This window comes from Malaclemys terrapin, chromosome 10 (genome assembly GCF_027887155.1).
Source record: "Malaclemys terrapin pileata isolate rMalTer1 chromosome 10, rMalTer1.hap1, whole genome shotgun sequence".
NCBI classification, from domain to species: domain Eukaryota; kingdom Metazoa; phylum Chordata; order Testudines; family Emydidae; genus Malaclemys; species Malaclemys terrapin.
The window spans coordinates 5580791-5600758 of NC_071514.1; the positions used below are offsets into that span (position 1 = coordinate 5580791).

General features: G+C 42.2%; 1 protein-coding gene across 2 annotated transcripts in view; it reads right to left on the reverse strand.

The window, feature by feature from the left end:
* The window catches only part of MAP2K1 (mitogen-activated protein kinase kinase 1), a 62872-nt gene that overhangs the window by 9019 nt on the left and 33885 nt on the right, over positions 1–19968 (reverse strand). For both annotated transcript variants that reach the window (XM_054042546.1, XM_054042547.1), the window contains 4 exons: positions 18387–18464; positions 17708–17759; positions 4557–4681; positions 18–225 (listed from right to left, as the gene is read on the reverse strand). In XM_054042546.1, coding sequence (XP_053898521.1) covers positions 18–225; positions 4557–4681; positions 17708–17759; positions 18387–18464 — 463 coding nt within the window. The remainder of the gene's footprint in view (positions 1–17; positions 226–4556; positions 4682–17707; positions 17760–18386; positions 18465–19968) is intronic.

Genomic DNA, 19968 nt, shown 5'->3' on the forward strand with positions numbered 1-19968 from the left:
CTGCATCAGTCACTTACAGCTCATTGGTCGGCCAGGTGTTCTTTGCCTGGGTGAAGTCTCAGAAACTGGAGAGTCTCCCTCCACAGGGCAGCCAAACATCAGCTCCAACTCCTTGGAATCAGGAGGGGGAATTGGGTATCTGCCAATGGCCATTTCTACCAGTGACAATCCCATACTCCAGATGTCTGACTGCACTGAATAATGAGTACCTTGGAGTCGTTCCGGCTACGAAAAGAAAAGCCAAAACATTGTAAGAGGTAAGAAAATCACATACTGCAATAACCTGGAAAGAGTGATGGATAAAATAAACACTTGAGCATATGAATATGACTTTTTAAAAAATCATTATGGCAGTCAAGGAGTCCATAACTGACTTTTTAAAAGTGTCTGGAATCCGAACTCTTCCATAAACCTCAGGTACTTTGAACTTTAACAATTAAAGACCATCATTACAATTTCATCACAATTTAAAAATAAACATTGAATTGAATCACTGTCAGTAGCACAACTCAGATACCCAATTCAGTTAAATTTATAGAAATTTACCTTTAATGAAGTGTTTAAAACATTTTGTTAATGGTGATTTACTACTTTTTGCAAAAGAAAATACTAGTGTTTGAGCTAGTATCTTAGTATTGCAATAGAATTCATTGCTAGAACTCACATGTAAATTGAAAAAATAAGAAAATCAAAGTTATTTTGGGGCAATCAAGGATTCACCCCTTTCCTCAAGAAAGAAAGAAAGGGGAAAACTTTAAAGATTTTCTAAATGTCACAAGGCAAGCTGGCCTTTTAAGGAGGTTTAAGGTCCAGCCTCTACCTACGTCAGATTTCTGTCCAGAAGACAGGCAATCTGAGACGGACAGCTCTCCAAACCTGAAGAAGAGCTCTGTGTAAGCTCAAAAGCTTGTCTCTATCACTAACAGAAATTGGTCCAATAAAAGATATTACCTCCCCTGCCTTAGCTCTCCAGGGCACACGGAAACTGTAGACTGTGCAGTAGTGCATTTTGCAAAAGCCTTAAATTCCACTAGGCTTTCCATTGCACTGTTGCATAGCCCACAGTTCCCATACCCAGTCCCAGAATGCCTCTGCTCTGGGCAGAAACTAGGCACAGAACAGAAGCTGGACCCTGAGCCCCTTAAAATGCCAACCTTCCTGTGACACAATGAAACTGGGGCTTGAACACATTGGTGCGTATCTATTTTCTGTATTTCAAAGGCGTAATTTGCCAACTGTGGGCTGTATAGCATGACTCAGGAGAGGTGAAATATGTACCACAGCTCCTGTAGTTAATGGAATAGGCAAACAATTAGCATTTGGTCATGAATATTAAAATATTATTTAAAAATATTTGTTCTCATATAATTTCAATGACTCAACTAAGTTTTTTTTTAAATAAAAGGAAAAACTTATCACTGTGGAGAATGTACTTATTACGCAACAATAAACTCCAATTTCAGATGTTTCTTTTTCAAAATACTTAATTTACTTCTGAAGAAAACAGATTTAAATTATTTGAAAGGTTTTTCAAAAATGAGAGTCTGTCCTATTCAAACATATGTTCAGCTTGTAAAATGTAGTGTGTAGGTTTCCTGGAGTGCTTTATTGACAAGTGTGAAAACAATGTAGGAAAATATTTCAAATAGTTTCCATGTGGGATGGGCACATTCAAAACCATTCAGATGTTGAAATGTAATGTTATTGGGATGGTGTTCTGCCTAGGAAAGCTTAGAGCACAGAAGGGACAGAGAGAAAAAAAATCTCATGTAAAGATTAAAAAATGCAATATACATGGTATACACACTCATGCCAACCTACCCTTTCAGCAAGTGGGAAGTATGTAGGTAGGAGCCTCTCTAACAGATGGCACGTCTTCAACTAAAAATATGGTTTTGTTTTTTAAAATTGAATCACACATTGGGGAAATGAAACATGTATTTCAGGTACAGTCACACTAACTGGTCCAGCCATTCCAACAAAAATCACTTGAAAAGGTTCTCAAGATGTCCATGAGAGCAGTGTATAAAGTGCAAAACACAGACTGGAATATACAGTCAGTTACTGCACTTGCTTTATTAGTAATATGTGGCAAAAAAAGCACCCCCAAACCAGTGGTAAAGACTGAAAACACTCTCCCTCTTGTAGTTTTAGTATATAAAATTAATCCACATGGTTCCCATATACGTTTTTCTTTGAGAAGGCTCAATACAAAACTTCATCTTGCCCTTTTCCCGCCTCTTTATTGAGCCTCATGTTCTCCAGAAGAGCAAAGACTCGAATGCACACATTTAGGCACTCATACCTTGAAAACTGAGTTAATAGCCTCATACATATTCCTATCGGATGTCAGTGGTCTATAGCCATTAAACCCTTTAACCAATGACATCTTTGAACCACTATGACAAGTGTAATTGGTATTTTATTAACCACATACCATTTCTGCGAGTTCATATTAGACCTTCTCCAATGTCCCACCTGAGCTGGAGCCAAAGCCCTTTTAGAATAACTATCCAAAGGGGGATAAATTCTAGAGTTTGCTGGAGTATTAGATGAAAAACAAAAGTGAATGAATGAGACGTAGCAGGCAGCAGCCATGAAAATGACCTTTATGGCACTAAGTGCATCAGAACGGCGTGTAGCGGACAGGAGATAGAAAATAGCTCCAAGTTAATCTCGCTGTATTGAGACATCAAAAATCAGGTGTTGCCTGCAAAATGATCATGGTCCAGCAAAGCCTTTTCGCCCATAGTTTGAAACACAGTGCCAAGAGAGACACTGTGCAATATCAGTAATTTAACCTGCAAAAGAATGAACTACTACAGAGAACAAGCAGATTCACCACCATGATTTGATCTTTGAAATACAATGCCGTGGGACCAAGCTAGACCTTCAACCTGTGGAAGTGACATGTCAGCGGAAATCGAAGCTATGCGATACTTTGTTCCTCAAGTGTTCCTGATCAGAAGAAAAATAAAAACAAAAACACCAGCACCCAGGGCAAAAAGTGAGGAGCTGTGACAATTTTTTGCTGTTTAACAGCACCCACAAATCTCAAGTTTGCAACATAAATTGCTGGTTCACTTCTAACCTGACACCCACCTCAGATGACAAATGGAGAAGATAGCATCCTGAAAAGCAGGATCCATTCTGAGTAGAATGAGCAGTATACCTTCCCGCCCCCCCCCCCCTCTTTTTTTTAGGTCCAGCCTCAATTTCATAGCTACTGAAGAAACTCTGAAAGCCCCAGCTTTATGAGTTAATAGAATCTGCATTAAATTGACAAATACCATCATACATTAGAGTGAAAGATCCACAATTCATGTTCGTGCTGGTTGCCACATGATACACAGTGCTTCTTTAAATAGCACATTATTCCTGAATACTAGTTTTCAAAAGAGAACACCCACTAAGGTAGTCCCACACTAGCCACTAAGCCAGGGGTGGGCAAACTTTTTGGGCCGAGGGCCACATCTGGGTGGGGAAATTGTATGCAGGGCCGGGGCGGGGGGTTAGGGGGTGGGAGGGAGTGCGGTATGCAGGAAGGGGTTAAGGGCAAGGAATCACGGCAGAGGAGGGGTGCGGAGTGTATGAGGGGGCTCAGGGCAGGGGGTTAGGGTGCAGGAGGGGTGCAGGATGTGGCAGAGGGCTCAGGGCAGGGGGATTGCGAGGTGCAGGCAGGGGGCTTAGGGCAGGGAGTTGGGGGGTGGGGTACAGCAGGGGTTCGGGCTCCAGCCTGGCACCGCTTACCTCAAGCGGCTCCAGGGTGGCAGCAGCGTGCACTGGGGCCAGGGCAGGCTCCCTGCATGCCTTCCCTGGCCCCACGCCACGCCGCTCCCGGAAGCGTTGTGGCCCCTGGGGGAGGTGGGCGGAGGGCTCTGCGTGCACTGCCCTTGCTTCGCCTCCAGGTACCTCCCCCGAGGTGCCCATTGGTCGCGGTTCCCCATTCCCGGCTAATGTGAACTGCGGAGGGTAGTGCCTGGAGGCAAGGGCAACTGATGGAGCCCTCTGCCCCCCTGCCCGTGGGCCGCAGGGATGTGGTGCCGGTGGCGCTGCGGGCTGGATCCGGCTCGCAGGCTGTAGTTTGCCCACCCCTGCACTAAGCCTTGTCTACATGAACCTTTTCCCCGTTACTATAACTCACCCTACGATAGCAATGGTAGAAGCACTTGTGTAGACAGCATCTTGCCTAGCCTCGCAATTGTAGCAACTGTGAGAAATTTTGGGGGGTGGGATAGGGAAAAAGACTTGTATAAGAAGAACAAACTCTATACGCTTTTTTTTTTTGGAGATGCATGTACACAAAACCCCAATGCATTAGCTGATTGGATTTTGCAATGCAGATGCATCAGCATCTCTTTTGCAATGTTAGAAGACTCCAAGTCATAAGTCACGCATTGCAACAAATCCATTTTTGAACTTTGATGTGATACTTGAATACTTCAGTGAGGCAGTGAGTAATAATTGTAAATAAACTGTAGTGACGGCAGTCGTGATTTCACCAAAAACTATACCACAATGCATAGTAAACTCAAAGCTAAAAGAGCTGTACTTACAGACATGTAGGACCGTGTCCCAACAAACGAGTTTGCCATTGAATCTATCAGTTGTCCACTGACACCAAAATCACAAAGCTTGATTTCACCTCTAGAGTTTACCAAAATGTTAGATGGTTTAACATCTGGAAAAAAAATGAATGGATGAGATAGAAATATAAAATGGGAATATTTGACAATGAAAGTAACATGAAAGGTGGGAGTAACCATGTGCCTCCCTTTGTTCTCCTTTTAACTTCCAACCTGATTCCCTTCCTCTCCCTGGAAGGTACAAAAGGTTTGTGTTTAAGTTTAAATTTCATTCAGAATTTCCTGTTTTTCCAATGTATGTTTTGTAGTGTCTACAACATTCTTGTAAGGACTTTCACATTCGGGTCTCAGACATGCTAACGTACTTTCAAACTTAACTCCAGTTTGATGGCTTTTTTTTGTGCCAAGCTATATTCAATAAAAAATAATTAATAATCTATACATTTTAGTTTACCGGATCATTAAATGAAATGCAACCATGTGTCCTATCATCCCAAACTGATAAAAATATTTGTGTGTGTAAAAAAGCAATTTCTTATCTTTAGCAAATAAACTCAAAGTAAATGGGCTATTTTAAACTGAGAACAATTCTGATACTGAAACACTGCATTAAATTAAATGTTTGTTTAGTTTGAGATCAAGTTTACCTGAGATGGAAGAAAACTGGTTGAGATTTTACATTCAGCACTACTTCTCTAAATGGAACCCTAATGCAGGTCTTTGGTAACTAGGCAACTAATAACCAACTACTTATGCATGCTAAAGTGCTGGGAGCATTTCTTTTCATCTTTTTGTTGTAGGTATAAGAAATTTCTCAATATAATTGACTACTTACCCAGAGTCATTACCAATGAATTACAGGGCTTATGAAACAGGCAGCCACATTTGCAAAGAATGCCACCAATGAGTTTAAAAAAATATAAAAAAAAGATTATGAATTGGTTTGGACTGAGGGAGGAATTGAACTTTCAAAATTCCTGTTTGTGCATCTGTGACCCCAGAGCACACTGACTGCAACTCCTTGTTACACCTTAGAGACTAACACATTTATTTGAGCATAAGCTTTCGTGGGCTACAGCCCACTTCTTCGGATGCATAGCCGAAGTTATGCATCGAAGAAGTGGGCTGTAGCCCACGAAAGCTTATGCACAAATAAATGTGTTAGTCTCTAAGGTGCCACAAGTACTCCTGTTCTTTTTGCAGATACAGACTAACACGGCTGCTACTCTGAAACTCCTTGTTAGTTACCATAGTCTCCTCACTCAAATCTAAGCACTACTCAAGAGGTAGGTGGGGAACGATTTGTGCTGACAAATTCTTTTCTATACATTGCATTTTAACTGGATACAAAATACTCTGTGCCATTAGCAAGCAGACAGTACTTAGAGGGCAGGTGATGAGGCCTTGGAAATACCTAAAATGGATAGATTAGACACAGCCTAAAATAGCTTTCAGGAAGTTGGATGCTTCGCAGTATGCCCAGCGTGCTTGAAGCAGAATCTTTTCTGTTTTATACACTGCTGCTGCACGTTTTAGCAGCTCCCACCCCAAGCACATTTTCTTCTATATTTTAGTTCAGAATTTATCTAAAACATACTCCAGGCAGCTTGCAACACATCCCCGAAGGAGTCAGTGTGCAGTTCATGTCCGTAGCAGGGTCATCTTGGAAAGCTGATGCTAACACAGCGCCCCAAAACAGGGAGGGCTCTGTGTAAAAGGTTACACTTGATTTGAAAAGAGACGTACAGACCAGGAAACAGAGGTGGAGGGTATATTTTTAGAAGTAAATTGATTTTTTTTACTTTGAAAAGAAACAGACCAGAAATGGTATTTGCCTTTCAAAATTCTTGCTGCTGTTTCTGGTTCCAAGCATCTCCGCTTTTGAAGAGGTCCCTTGGAGATGCCCAGGCACACCGAGAACTGCTTTTTCAATGCCTTGCAGAGCTCCTTGAGCTCAGCTACAGTAGCATCAATCCAGCGTAACTGCACAGAACTCAGCACTAGCTTTAAGTCACAGCAAATCCACACACTGACCTAACATGGGGCCAAGTTCTCAAGATGGAGGGGACGCTGCACACACGACTCTCTCCCCTCGTGCCGAGAAGAGGAGCTCAGCTGCCTTCACAGTTCAGTCTCCCTCCCTGCTACATAGGGCCCCAAGAAGATCTCCACAGGGATGCATCCCATTCCTAGCCCCATGGAGGTCGCCTAGGAAAGATAATACACCTACTGCTTTGCCATGGAGCCTTTTTTGCAACACAGATTTCCCCTTTATGGGAGGGAAGAGCTTCTGGGGGAGTCCTTGGTAGCACGACTCCCCTGGAGCTTGCTGCCAGGCGGCATGTGCAGAGTGCATCAACGCAGGCAGAGATCCTGGGAGACCTTCATGGGCTCAAGGCCAGACTTGCGGCAAATTCCAGGCGGGGGTAAACCCCACCTCCGCAACAGAACCACCGAGGGGATTCTACACAACGGAGATTTCCTCCCCCTTATCTAGGTCACTGCCCACTGACTGTAGGAGGGATCCAGCCCCTGGTCTCTCTCTGCAGTAAATCTTTAAGCTTGAAATTCCACTCATTAGCAGGGTTACCATATGTCCGGACATCGCCTCTTTTTTTGATCCTCCGCCCTCCGTCCAGGCGGATTTTTCGAATAAGAGGCAATGTCTGGGATTTTCGCAGAACAGATACTGCAGATGAGAAAGAGCAATCTCTGCGCCCCGACTGGTCCCGCCCCTGCAGCCACAGCTGCTGGATCCGGCCCACCCGAGCCCAGGCTCCCAGCGCTGGGGAGGGGGAGAGCCCCACAGGGAAGTGCTGACTGACTACTGTGGCTGCATCCCAAGTCGGCGCCAGCCGTCCTACCACCGTGACAGGGAGCAACACTGCCCCCCACCTCAAGGGTGAGGCCCCAGGTACCCCTCAGCACCCTGAGGTACCCCTCTCCAGTACACACACACACACACACACACACACACCTCTAGCACTCCCCAACTGTACCCTCCCCCCATCCAGCAATGTCCTCTTTTTGGGAACCTGACGCAGGATAACCATAGTCATCATAAAGCAGCAGCCACGGACCAGCGCTTTGGGGCCAGCAGTGCGAGGTTATAAAAACTCCTGGCTACCCATGGATTTTCAGACAAGGCTTGTTAGCCTTGTGTTGGGACAGGTGAGTGTGCGAATGTTCATGCGCCACAGCAGCCCCTGGAAGAACGCTGAATGCCGTATTTCTAGTAGCTATATTTATGCATGTACCCACCAGTGCGGTATGTAATGCAGGCACAGACGACATTTTGAAAACCTATCGTCATCTCATTTGACAGCGCTTGCTGAGCAGCACAAACATTCCATCTTCATCTTTTCACGGCAAAGGAAACAATTAAAATGTCAGCGTTCGGTTGTCAGTGAACTTCTAACAGTGCTTCTGGTGCTGGGAACTACCTGGAATACAGCTTGTTTCTGAAGGCTTACATTTGCATGTGTTTTTCTACTGACAGCTCTGAGAATCACAGTAAGAAGAACAGGAGTACTTGTGGCACCTTAGAGACTAACAAATTTAACAAACAAGAGAATCACAGTGTAGCTCTTACAATAGCCCAGCAAACCCTGGACTTTGCAATAAAGCCTGCCATGCTTTGAGCAAATTCAATGTCTCCTTAAAGCTTCTGATTCGGACGAGAACATGATGTTTGGAACTCCACTGCCCACTCCCCACCTGCAACCTCTGTAAACAGGTTACTCTTAAGCGGCTTCTCTGCAGCCAGTATTTTCCCAACGCAACTTATATTGCCCAAATGGAACGAGCATGTCAAAACACCCTTCACAATGGAAGCATTTGGCTGTGACGCTGAGGGAAAGGACAATCCCTGGAGATCAGTCCCGGGCTCTGTGCTATCACACAGGAGAGCTGGCCGGCATGTGCTGCAGGAGCCATGTACTCAACCCTTGGAGAAGGTGAAAGGGCGTGTCGCAGGTCACTTAACATCAATCCCTCCAGACAACTGAGGAACGGAGCTGAGCATTCCCAGCTAGTCCTCTCAAGACAGAAAGATGGATATACAACACTGAAGAGACGAGGGTGCTAAGTAGAGCGATTCATAAGCAAGGCCATAAGGAGCCACTGTGGTCATCGAGTCTGACTTCCTGTATAACACAGGCCATAGAACTTCCCTGAGTTGATTCAAGTTTGAGCTAGAGCAGATCTTTTAAAAATATCTCCATCTAATCTTGATTTACATATTTTCAGTGTTGAATAATTCACCACAACCGTCGGTACATTGTTCTAACACAGGGATCGGCAACCTTTGGCACGCGGCTCGCCAGGGTAAGCACCCTGGCGGGCCGGGCCAGTTTATTTATTTATTCGGCCAATTGTGGCCCCCACTGGCCGTGGTTCACCATCCCAGGCCAATGGGGGCGGCGGGAAGCGGCGCGGGCGACTAGTTATAAAAATCTGTTTGTTCAGCCTTGCCACAAGTTCTCTACACAGAGAACTTATCTAATCCACCTAGTCCAGTATCACATGTATGACACCAGCCAATGCTGGCTGCTTCAGAGTGTGTAAAATTCCCCAAATACATCTAGTGCATGAGATGAAAATACAGCTGATAGCAATTGGAATTTTATCCTGGCTGATCTGCAGGTGTTATTTGCTATTTTTATTCACGTAGTGATGGTTTCTTTAAAAAACAAAACAACAACACAAATACACTCTCGCTCTCCCGGCGATAAAAAATAACCACCCCAAATGAGGGGTGGTAGCCTTATAGTTGGGAGTGCGTCTCCCGGCAACAAAACGCTGTCTAGACTGGCGCTTTTCAGCGCTAAAACTTTTGTCGCTCAGGGGTGTGTTTTTTCACACCCCTGAACAACTAAAGTTTTAGCGCTGAAAGTGGCATTGTAGACACAGCCTGATTAGTATAAGCTCAGCCTCCCAGCGTAGCTATGCTTAATGTCATGTTGTTTAGTTACCTAGGTTCACTTGGTCTCTCTGCAGGTCTATCATTCGCCCTGCTTTTGACTAACTAATTTTGTGTCACCAACAAGTTTTGCCTTTCCCCTTCATTCTCCTTCTCCAGGTCAGCATTATGATTACTATTTATTTGTGTTCAAGTAATGCCTAGTAGTCAGGGCCCCATTCTGCTAGGTGCTGGAAAGTGTTCTGGACCAACGACACTAGCTCTGGACTTCAGGAGCACTCTACTGTTAACATCTTATGACAAAATACATTTTTTACAAAAAAAAAGGTAAGAGTGTCTTTTTTGTAGTTTTGCCATATTGTGTTTTATTGCCTGCAATGCTGTAGAGTCAGTTACGCTGACCAACAGTAGCTGCAGTCAATTACATTAATGCAGTTTCCAAGTACCTATTGATTCCTCTTAAGTAGATATACCCTAATTCCACCCAATCTCCAAAAGATATCGACGGTGCAATGTGATCCAAGAAACACAGTCTGGAAAAATTAAAGGACACAGGCACATAGCTTAGGCCCATAACGTTGATTCTGTATTTCACTCTACCTGAGAATAGAGATTATCCTGAATGTTTTGTTTAAATACATCAAAGAAAGAGAAAGCACATGTCTGCAGCTCAAGGGAAGAAAGGGGAGTTGTTTTATTTTCCAGCACTGCAGGGAAGGTTTAAAACAACCAGTACTACGCAGAATTAAATGCAAAGCTGCAAAACCGGTGACGAGAACATTTGATTTATAAAGCACATTCTGTATTAATAAATGTTATTAGTAGAGCTGAGCCCGAACCAGAGGCTTGAATCTGAACATCTTTGAGTTTCAGAGAAGGGAGAGCATGTGTGAAGGAGCAAAGTAATTTGATTAAAATCTTTACATCCAAACTTGCCTCATGTTTTTTCTCCTGGTTCGGATCCAAACCTGAAGGGGTCTATTTTCTGGACCAAGTATGACTGGGTCACAAACCACAACAACTAAAAAACTGGCCCAAGACAGCAGTGATTTATTTGTGAAGCCGTATTTTCGTAGAAAGTCACTTGATTGCTGTAATCTTACAATATCAGCATAGTTGCCAGGGATTATTTGCTGGAAAGATAATACACATGTTTCAATTTGAAATAGGACCATTTGGGGACTTTCATTCCACGGTGTGAGTTCACATTTTGTATCTCACCATTAAGGGAACTTACCGTGGTACAATACATGCCTGATTATATACAACATCTTCTTTAAATAGCTGACACTTTTTGCTGTGTGCGATAGGATCTTAGGCCTAGTCTGCACTACTGACTTCTGATGGCATAGCTATGGCTGTCAGGGTTGCGAAGAGCTATGACAGAGCAGTGCCAACAAAAGCCCCCAGTGTAGATGAAGTTATACTGGCAAAACTGTGCTTTTACTAGTGTAGCTTATTTTGCTTGGGGGAACTGGAATAAGCGATACCAGCAAAACTGCACTTTTGTTGGTAACAAGGTGCATCCACACTAGGAGCGCTTTGCTGGTATAATATAACAGTATAGCTAGATAAGCAAAGCGCTCTTAGTATAGACATGGCCTAAGTTTTCGCAAGCAGTTTAGTTTGCTTGGGCTGTCCTTTATTTAGTGTTCCAGGTCCTTATGCAACCAGGAGCTCTTTATTCAAGACAAAGATCAAGGAAGTCTCAGGAGAGGAGACCATTTCCAAATAGGAGTAAGAAAGCTACTTTAACTTTAAAAATCAGCCAAGTGCCTTAGATAGCAGGATAAAGGGGTAGAGGGGGGCATGAAGTCAGCCTATTTATACAGTGTCCCTCTGTGGTCCCTCAAAGTCAGGTGGCCAATACACTGAGGACGGAACTGGGTCCTCCAGAGCTGCTGCTGCTTGAGCTCTTTAACTGTGGCTATCACAAGGGCATTTCCTCTGCCGATTGGGCACAGAGAGGAACCTGTACCACACTCACCAGGGACTTACACTGAGACAAGTGAGAGTCCGCACCTTGGAACTTGAGTGGAACTCAGATATGTACATGTGTCAAGATAAGGAAATATACAGACTGCTCCTTCTCCTTTTGATCTTGTAGCTCGTGGGATCACCTTAAGTACAAAGGAGTCATCTTAATAGAATTTTAAACTCTGTGCTTTGCCTAGCATCCCACAACTCTAAAAGAGTTTCTCTACCGAGAATATGCAGTGTGTGTGAACTGAATACATTCCTGACCCTGCTAACGCACAGCACATCAAAGCGGACTACAAAACGCTCTGTTTGCGGATATATAGTTCATTGGCTGTATGGAGCACACATAAGTGGAGAACATAGATAAACTGAAGGAATGTAAAGGAGGAACTTCTGTTGGTCCATGCACTTCGAAAGAGCAGCCTCTGATGCATCCATTAGTGTGAGGGACGATTGCACTTAGAGTCAAAGCTACCACAGCAGAGCTGATCTGATTTACAAACCTAAAGCTAAGGCCAACCCACCATAAGGACAGCTGGCCCTAAAGTTCGGCTAAAAATTGTCAGAGCCTGACAGTATCATCATGTTAAGTTTTGACCGATGCCTTTTACAAGGTTTACTATATAGTAGAATGGAGCTAGAGGACTTCTACCAGCTGACCATTATGGGATTGCTCCCTGTTCTCTGTGATTGGACAGTGGTCAGGGTTCAGTCTGGAAAATAGAGTGTTACTCTTCCAAGCTCTGCCCATCGGAGACACCCATCGTGGCAGACTGTGCAAGTTCTAATCATGCATGTTCTCTGGGCTGCTGGTGCTTGGCTCGCCCTTGGTAGGATCTGAATACACGAAGGGGCTCTGCCTTCACTGGGCTTCTTGGGTCTGGCTTCCCCTTGACGAGCCTCAGATGTTCCACTGGGGTTTGTGAGCTTGACTCCCTCTTGGGAGGGAGGTGGAGATGCCCAGCTGGGCGCTGCTAGGTTACTCCTTTATTGGATATGTATATGGGTAGGAGTGGCTGTATCTACTAAAGCCACTCACTCCTGGGGCCAAATGGGCTGTCTCTCACAGTAGATTTGGGCAGATCTTCATGAGAAGGTTTTCCCTCTTCCTCCATACATGCTTTGATGAACAATGAAATTGTAAGGAATGTTGACATTTAAGGTATTATCAGTGGGCACCTGAGTTAACACCCATCAAAATGAATGGGCAGGGCTTCACACCTCAGAATTATTTCAGGTTGTGCAAACAGGCAGCCGTCACAGCATCAGTTAGTCTCAAATATGTGACCCAAGTGTATCCCGGCAACAATGACTAGAGACACAAACTTTTTTTTAATTAACTGATTCTTAGAGTCCAGAGAACAAGGAAGGAGAGTGGAAGAGGTGCCACTACATCTTAGCCCTGTGTACTAGTTCAATCCACGCCTTGCCAGTGTCATTTTCGCTTCCACTACACTATTCTAAGCACTGCCTGCTTTACTTCTATTAGATGACACTGCCAGTGAGGAGCCCAACATCAGAAAAAAAAAAAAAAAAGAGATCACTTCCTAAATGACACAATCAGCCCCTTCACATCAACTGAGTGATTGATGCTTCATATCTAGCACCTGCTAAGCCAGAAAGTCAGCGTCCTCAATGCACTCCCAAAAATCAGTCAAAGCTATTTAATAGGTCACCAACCAGGACAATGAAACACGTTGGCATTCACTAAGATATACATTCGAAAGATCATAAATCTTTATCAATTTGACAAAGAAAGCTCCATTGTAGGCCTGATCCAAAGCACACTGATGTCAATGAAAATACTCCCTTTAACTACCATGGTTTTGGATTAATCCCTCATTCTACTCCCTGCAGCATTCACCGAGCTCCCATGGAGAGATGCAATTCTCACCATGTCCTAACTGTGAAATAGAACTTTTTAAAATCAAGTTTTAATTAAAAACTTCTGCTATTGAGTGTGTTATATGGCAGCCACCAGAGGAGTGAAAAGTGACACCTGTTTGTGACGGTGATAGAATGAAGGCTCAGGTTTCAGAGTAGCAGTCATGTTAGTCAGTATCCGCAAAAAGAACAGGAGTACTTGTGGCACCTTAGAAACTAACTTTTTTTTCTCCTGCTGATAATTGCTCATCTTAATTAATTAGCCTCTTAGAGTTGGTAGGACAACTCCCACCTTTTCATGTTCTCTGTATGTGTATATGTATCTCCTTACTGTACGTTCCATTCTATGCATCCGATGAAGTGGGCTGTAGCCCACAATAGCTTATGCTCAAATACATGGAGGCTCAGTATCAGAGACAGCAAGTGAGATTCCATCCAGCTTTATTGGGGATTTAAAAAACAAAAGGACATCTGTAGCTCCTTGATATGTACCAACAAATTCAAACAGCAGACTTCTTATTCAAATTATTTAAAATGTTTTTCACTGCACTTTAACAGTGGTTTGCCATCGCTCATTGATTTCCACTAACACCAGCATCCCAAGATAATGACTGGCAACAGGAGGTCCACAAGTGCTAATATTAGCGCAAGTTAATTTTAAAACTAAGTTTCACAGTTTATAAGTAGCAAGAAGCACTTTCCACCATGCGAGTTTTCAGTGTGTCAAGTAGAAAAGGCTGGGTACAGAATAGACTATCACCATTAACTGTCCAATAGAAACCCAGACTTTGTAGTATCTCGACACAAACTGTGGCAGAATTTAACTCAGAAAAGAGACACGAGTTTTTACACTGCTGACCACCTTTAAGAATCTAGTGTCAAACTAGAAAGGAGGTGGTGGTTGGTTCTCAGATCCAGATTTTCGTGGGGCTCAGGTTCAGTTAGGTACCATAAAACAATGCTAGCTATTCTCCCCAGATCTCTACCCCCTTGGGCCTAAATCCTATGAGAATGCCTGTTTTTGAGAGATTCTCAATGCAGCTGAACAATTACCAGAAAATAGGCCCCTCCTGGAATGGTAAGATGGGTTTGGATCTGAGCCCACCAACAACACATGAAAAGAAGTGGATCAGGCCCATGCCAACAACAAATGAAGGAACCACCATCATCACTTGCCTCAGGCAACCAGGTACAGATCCCAAACCCCTTTTTAGAGCAGTAGTTGCATAGTGCTGAGCAGCTCCGTGTGGTAAGGCTTTTGACACAGTCTCACAGGACATTTTCATAAGCAAACTAGGGAAATGTGGTCTACATTAAATTACTGTAAGGTGGGTGCACAACTACTTGAATGCCCATGCTCAAACAATAGTTATCAATGGTTCACTGTCAAACTGGAAGGGTGAATCTTGTGGGATCCTGCAGGGGTCAGTCCTGGGACTAGTACTATTCAATATTTTCATTAGTTACTTGGATAATGCAGTGGAAAGCATATTTATAAAATTTGCAGATGACACCAAGTTGGGAGAGATTGCAAATACTTTGGAGGACAGGATTAGAATTCAAAATGACCTTGACAAATTGGAGAATTGGTCTGAATTCAACAAGATTAAATTCATTAAAGATAAATGCAAAGTACTTCACTTAGGGAGGAAAAAATCTAACGCATAACTACAAAATGGGGAATAACTAGCGAGGTGGTGGCACTACTGAAAAGCATCTGTGGGTTATAGTGGATCACAAATCGAACGTGAGTCAACAACGTGATTAAGTTGCGAAAAAGGCTAATATTCTGGGAGGTATTAACAGAAGCATTGTACATAAGACGCAGGAGGTAACCCGCTCTATTCGTTACTGGTGCGGCCTCAGCTGGAGTACTGTGTCCAATTCTGGGCACAAAACTTTGTCTACATCTTTCCTACACTGGAGAGAGTCCAGAGCAGAGCAACTAAGGTGGTAAAAGGTTTAGAAAACCTGACCTATGAGGAAATGTTAAAAAAAAACTGGCCACCTTTAGTCTTGAGAAACGAAGACTGAAGGGAGACTGATAACAGCCTTCAAATACGTTAAGGACTGTTATAAAGAGGACAGTGATCATCTGTTTTCCATTTTTAAGAACAGGTTAGATAAACCATGTCAGGGACGTGGTCCTGCCTCAGCGCAGGAGGCTGGATTTGATGACCTCTCAAGGTCCTTTCCAGGCCTACATTTCTATGATTTCTACAAAGGATCAAGGGTAAAATTTTCAAAAATGTTTACAAGACTTTGGAGCCTAAATCCCATTGACTTTCAATGAGACTCTGACTTCTAAGTCCTTGTTGAAAATAGTACTTGGCTTTTAAGTCATTTTGGAGCTTTTGAAAATGCAGCCAGTATCTCCATCAGAACAGAGGCCAGACCAAAGAATGCCACCAACTTACTGAATTACTAACACTACAAAGGCGTTTTTTGGAGGTCTCCCATTCAACTACTGACTAGGCCAAACTATGTCTTTTTACAAGATGTGATGGGATCACCACCAGAGGTGGTGTGGTTTGATTTTCCCTTTTATAACCTCAAAAATATACCAATGACAAAAACATGCAAGTCTAAATGTTGCAAAACAAACAAAAACAAGAAAATCTCAAAAACAACACAACCCCCTCAAACAACCTCTCCTGAAAATCACCATTACCACCAAACAAAACAGAAAAAAAGCCACACTGCTATATAGTTCATTTTATTCTCCTTCTTCCCCACACCCATCATTACGATGTTTAATATTGAAGGATCAAATTTTGCACTGTCATTAGAGGCTGCAACTCCACTGATGTCAAAGGAGTTATGCCATTGCTGACCTATGTGTTGAGAGCGCGCAAGTGTCACATTTTTGGTCTGCCCTAAAACAGCGGGTCTCTTTTCCAAGAAACCTTGTTAAGCGCTAAATTAAGAACTACATTCCGTTGCAGCTACCATCAGAAATCCATATGAAGTCCCTACTACCTCTTTGGCAGAAGCCTATATTCAACTGTTAGTAAAACCCAAAAGAGAACATGTAATAAATACAGTCTATTGCATCATGTTTAAAGTGGTTCTTCAATCTGTCACATCTACGTGCATTCCTATTAATCCTTTCTTGGGTTTGCTAACAACCACATATCAAGTGACTAGTTTGATGAATGGAATATTTTTATAACCAAAAGTCTGTGGAATCCTAAATGATGCAAGAGACTAGGTGAATGGTCAGTACTGATAGCTATATTGTGTAATCACTGCAATGAGCTGAGGCAACAAAAATATAGAGTAAGCCATCTCTGGTGCGTAATTTAAGAAACTACAGAATGTTTTATTTCACAAGCGCCATTTCTGATTTAGTAGGACATGCAGCCGATTAAAAAACAGCTGGATTTAAAAGGTTAAGGTAAAAGATGCAGGAAACAATATGGGTGTTTACCCCACAGTGAAGTCTATTCAAAGACCTGGGCAGATTTAGAACTAAACTCCTGCCTCTTTTTTATGTGATTTAACAATTACCCATGTTGTTAACAACCATTAAACTAGGTAATAAATATAAAGGGCTGCGCTTCTGATTGGTAGACTTCTATAAATAGCACATGAACGCCTGAGACATCTACTAAAAGCCTGTGACTTTTAATTTAAAGAGGAACCGCAGTCTTAATGGTGATAATGGAAATTAACAGAAATTAAAGGCAGCGTGTTGTATTTCTTTAAACCTCTTCAAAGCTTTTAGCTAAGATGGCTAATAGACCTGTTGCTACCAGAAGAAAACCCATTACAATTAGAGAACTATAATGTCATAAATACTGTTTCATAATGTATTTTAACAGTTTTCTTCATAAAGAAAGAGAGTATATCAAATACATAATCACACAAACACCCACTCTTACATGTCTCTCATTGATTGGCTTGGGCTTACCTGATAAGCTTCAAAGCTTGTCTCTTTCACCAACAGTAGTTAGCCCAATACAAGATATTACCTCATCCCCTTTGTGTCTCTAACATCCTGGGACCCACACAGCTACATCACCACCACTGCATAGTGATGGGATGGAAGCCGCATGCCGAGCTGCCTCCCATACCAGAGAATTTCCTTTGAAATGCTAACATCTCAAAGAATGCTCATCACACCTGCAACATACTGAGGTTGTGAGAGCACCCACCAGCTACAGGGTTAATGGTTGAAAGAGAGATTGGAGAAACAATACATCAGGTGAAAAAAAATTCAAGCTGAGACATAAAAGCATGAAAAACAAACAGAAAAAAAAAAACACCTCTTGATTTCTATTGATGTTCAATATACAAGGAAAAGAGAAGCCAGGGATATAATGCATGGTCTTACCTCTATGCATTATCTTATGTTTTTCTCTCAAATACGTGAGACCTTTTATTACCTAGAGAAAAGAAAATTCAACATTTCAAAGCTGTAAAACTAGTAAAAATGAAAACATGAGTTTCGTCCAAGCAAGAATTTCAAAATGTCATCTACAATCAAAAGCACAATACACCCTGGCAAGAATTCAAAGAGAAAATAAAAGGCAGTCATGTTAAAATTTATACTCCAATTTGCCCATAAAAGAGAATAATGTTAACCAAACAACCACCAGAAATGTCATGGACACAACCTACTGCAGTACAGACACTTAAAGGGTAACATTCAAAACATTTAATAGACCATTTTAATTATTTTGCTGGTTCTTTTCCCACCCAGTGGTAGTAACAGCAGCTGACATCCCTTAGTGGAAAATCAAAGCAAACACACACAATGGAATATGTGTGATCCATCCAAATGCTCTTAGTTACAAAGTGGTGACATGTATTAAAAAAAAAAAAAAAAAAACTCTTAAAAAAAAAAAAAGAAAGAAAAACCACTTTAAAGCCTAGTAATATTTGCCTGTCCCACTTAAATTTTCCTCAATCCCCCAAACCGGCTGCTTTTGCCTTCTGGATCTGGCACTATCCTAACATAATATGGAGACATCTGGTCCCTGCTTCCCAGAGTACATTACAAATATACTTACAGCAATGCTAACTTTGCCCAAAATCTGCTCTGGAATTCTTCCAGCTTTTTTCAGTACTTGATCCAAGGACCCGCCATCCTAATAATAAGTGTTTGAATATTAAAACATTAATCATATTTATCCAAAACATTTTAAAGCCTACAGTCTGTGAGGAAAAAAAATCTTATAATTTTGAAGGCAGACAATGTGCTGTTTCCCATTGCTTGTGATGAAATAAACTATCCTTTTTGCTTTATATTGCAGTGGTGAGTATCAGGGGAAAAAGTGCAACTGGTCATTAGAAAAGGTTAATCAGTTTTATACTAATCAGTTTAAACAACCTGAGACCTGGCAACCACTGAGGTGGACCCTTGCGTCATTTAATGGTCTTCTGGCCTTGTATGATTCCACGATGCACAGGCTGATTCTCCTTACTAAGGAGGCCTTGTCCATGACCAGCAGGACAAAGCACTAGGAGCGCAGTAAGCTTTCTGCAGTCTACACTTGTATTTAGATGCATTTTAACTGTTCTCTGCATGTCCATGGGGTGCCACTGTCTCTCTTTTAGATGCTCAGGATTTGGGCAGAATGGAAGGTTTATATCTTGTGATCTGTGATGGTCTGAGTTGATCTTTGGGATAAAGGCAAGACCAGACCACAAAATCATTTTATCTCGATGGGAAATACAGTAGTCTAGTTAGATGGACAATCTTCCTGTCTATTATGTATATTCCAGTAGCATGCAGTGGCTCTAAGCAGGATCAGGATCCCATTATGCTATGTACGGTGCGCAGAGATTGACATCTTTGAAAATTTATAATTTAAGACAAGGAACATAGGGAAGGCAACAACCATATACTGTTTTTTCATACACTGTCTGTATATGTTTTGATTCTGTAATTCTATTTCCTGAACACTCTGAGTAGACATTATAGCAATTATGAAAGACACCTGAAGACCAACCTCAGAGGTTAACGGGAGGTTCTGAAGAACTTTGAGCACTAGATAGGGAATCATTTAACTATTTATCAGCTCCACTGCACTCAGAAATCAGGTAATGTCAACCTGTCTCTTTTGCAACAAATAACACTAGCATGTTCCCTGGAACCCCACTGATAACCAGTACCGTATGAACTCTAGACAGTATTTATGGTAACTGAAGATGCCAATATGTCATGCAGACACAGAGGACAGGCTATGACTCACCAATAGGAAAAAAATAGAAAAAAAATTGTTTTTCAAATTTCACATTGAGTAACTACTCCACTCATTTTACCAGAGTTAAATAAGTTACTAACACATGCACTTGCACCCTTTCAAATTCAAGCAACTCTGTTGCTAAGAGCTTCAGAGAAGAAAAGCTGCATAAATGATACTTATTTTTAGCAACCGATTATGATCAAATTCAACAGTAGCCTTGTGCAGATTTCCTAGAACAGAGACTACATAACAAAAACAGAACTTCTAAATTTTATTTCTTTAAACAAAAACAAGATCCAATTACATGGCTGATGATTTGCAATATTCCAGAGTTCTTGAAATCATACCCCCAGGCATGGGATAATATTTTTTCTGCCTCCTTTAACAAAACTCAGCAGTGGGA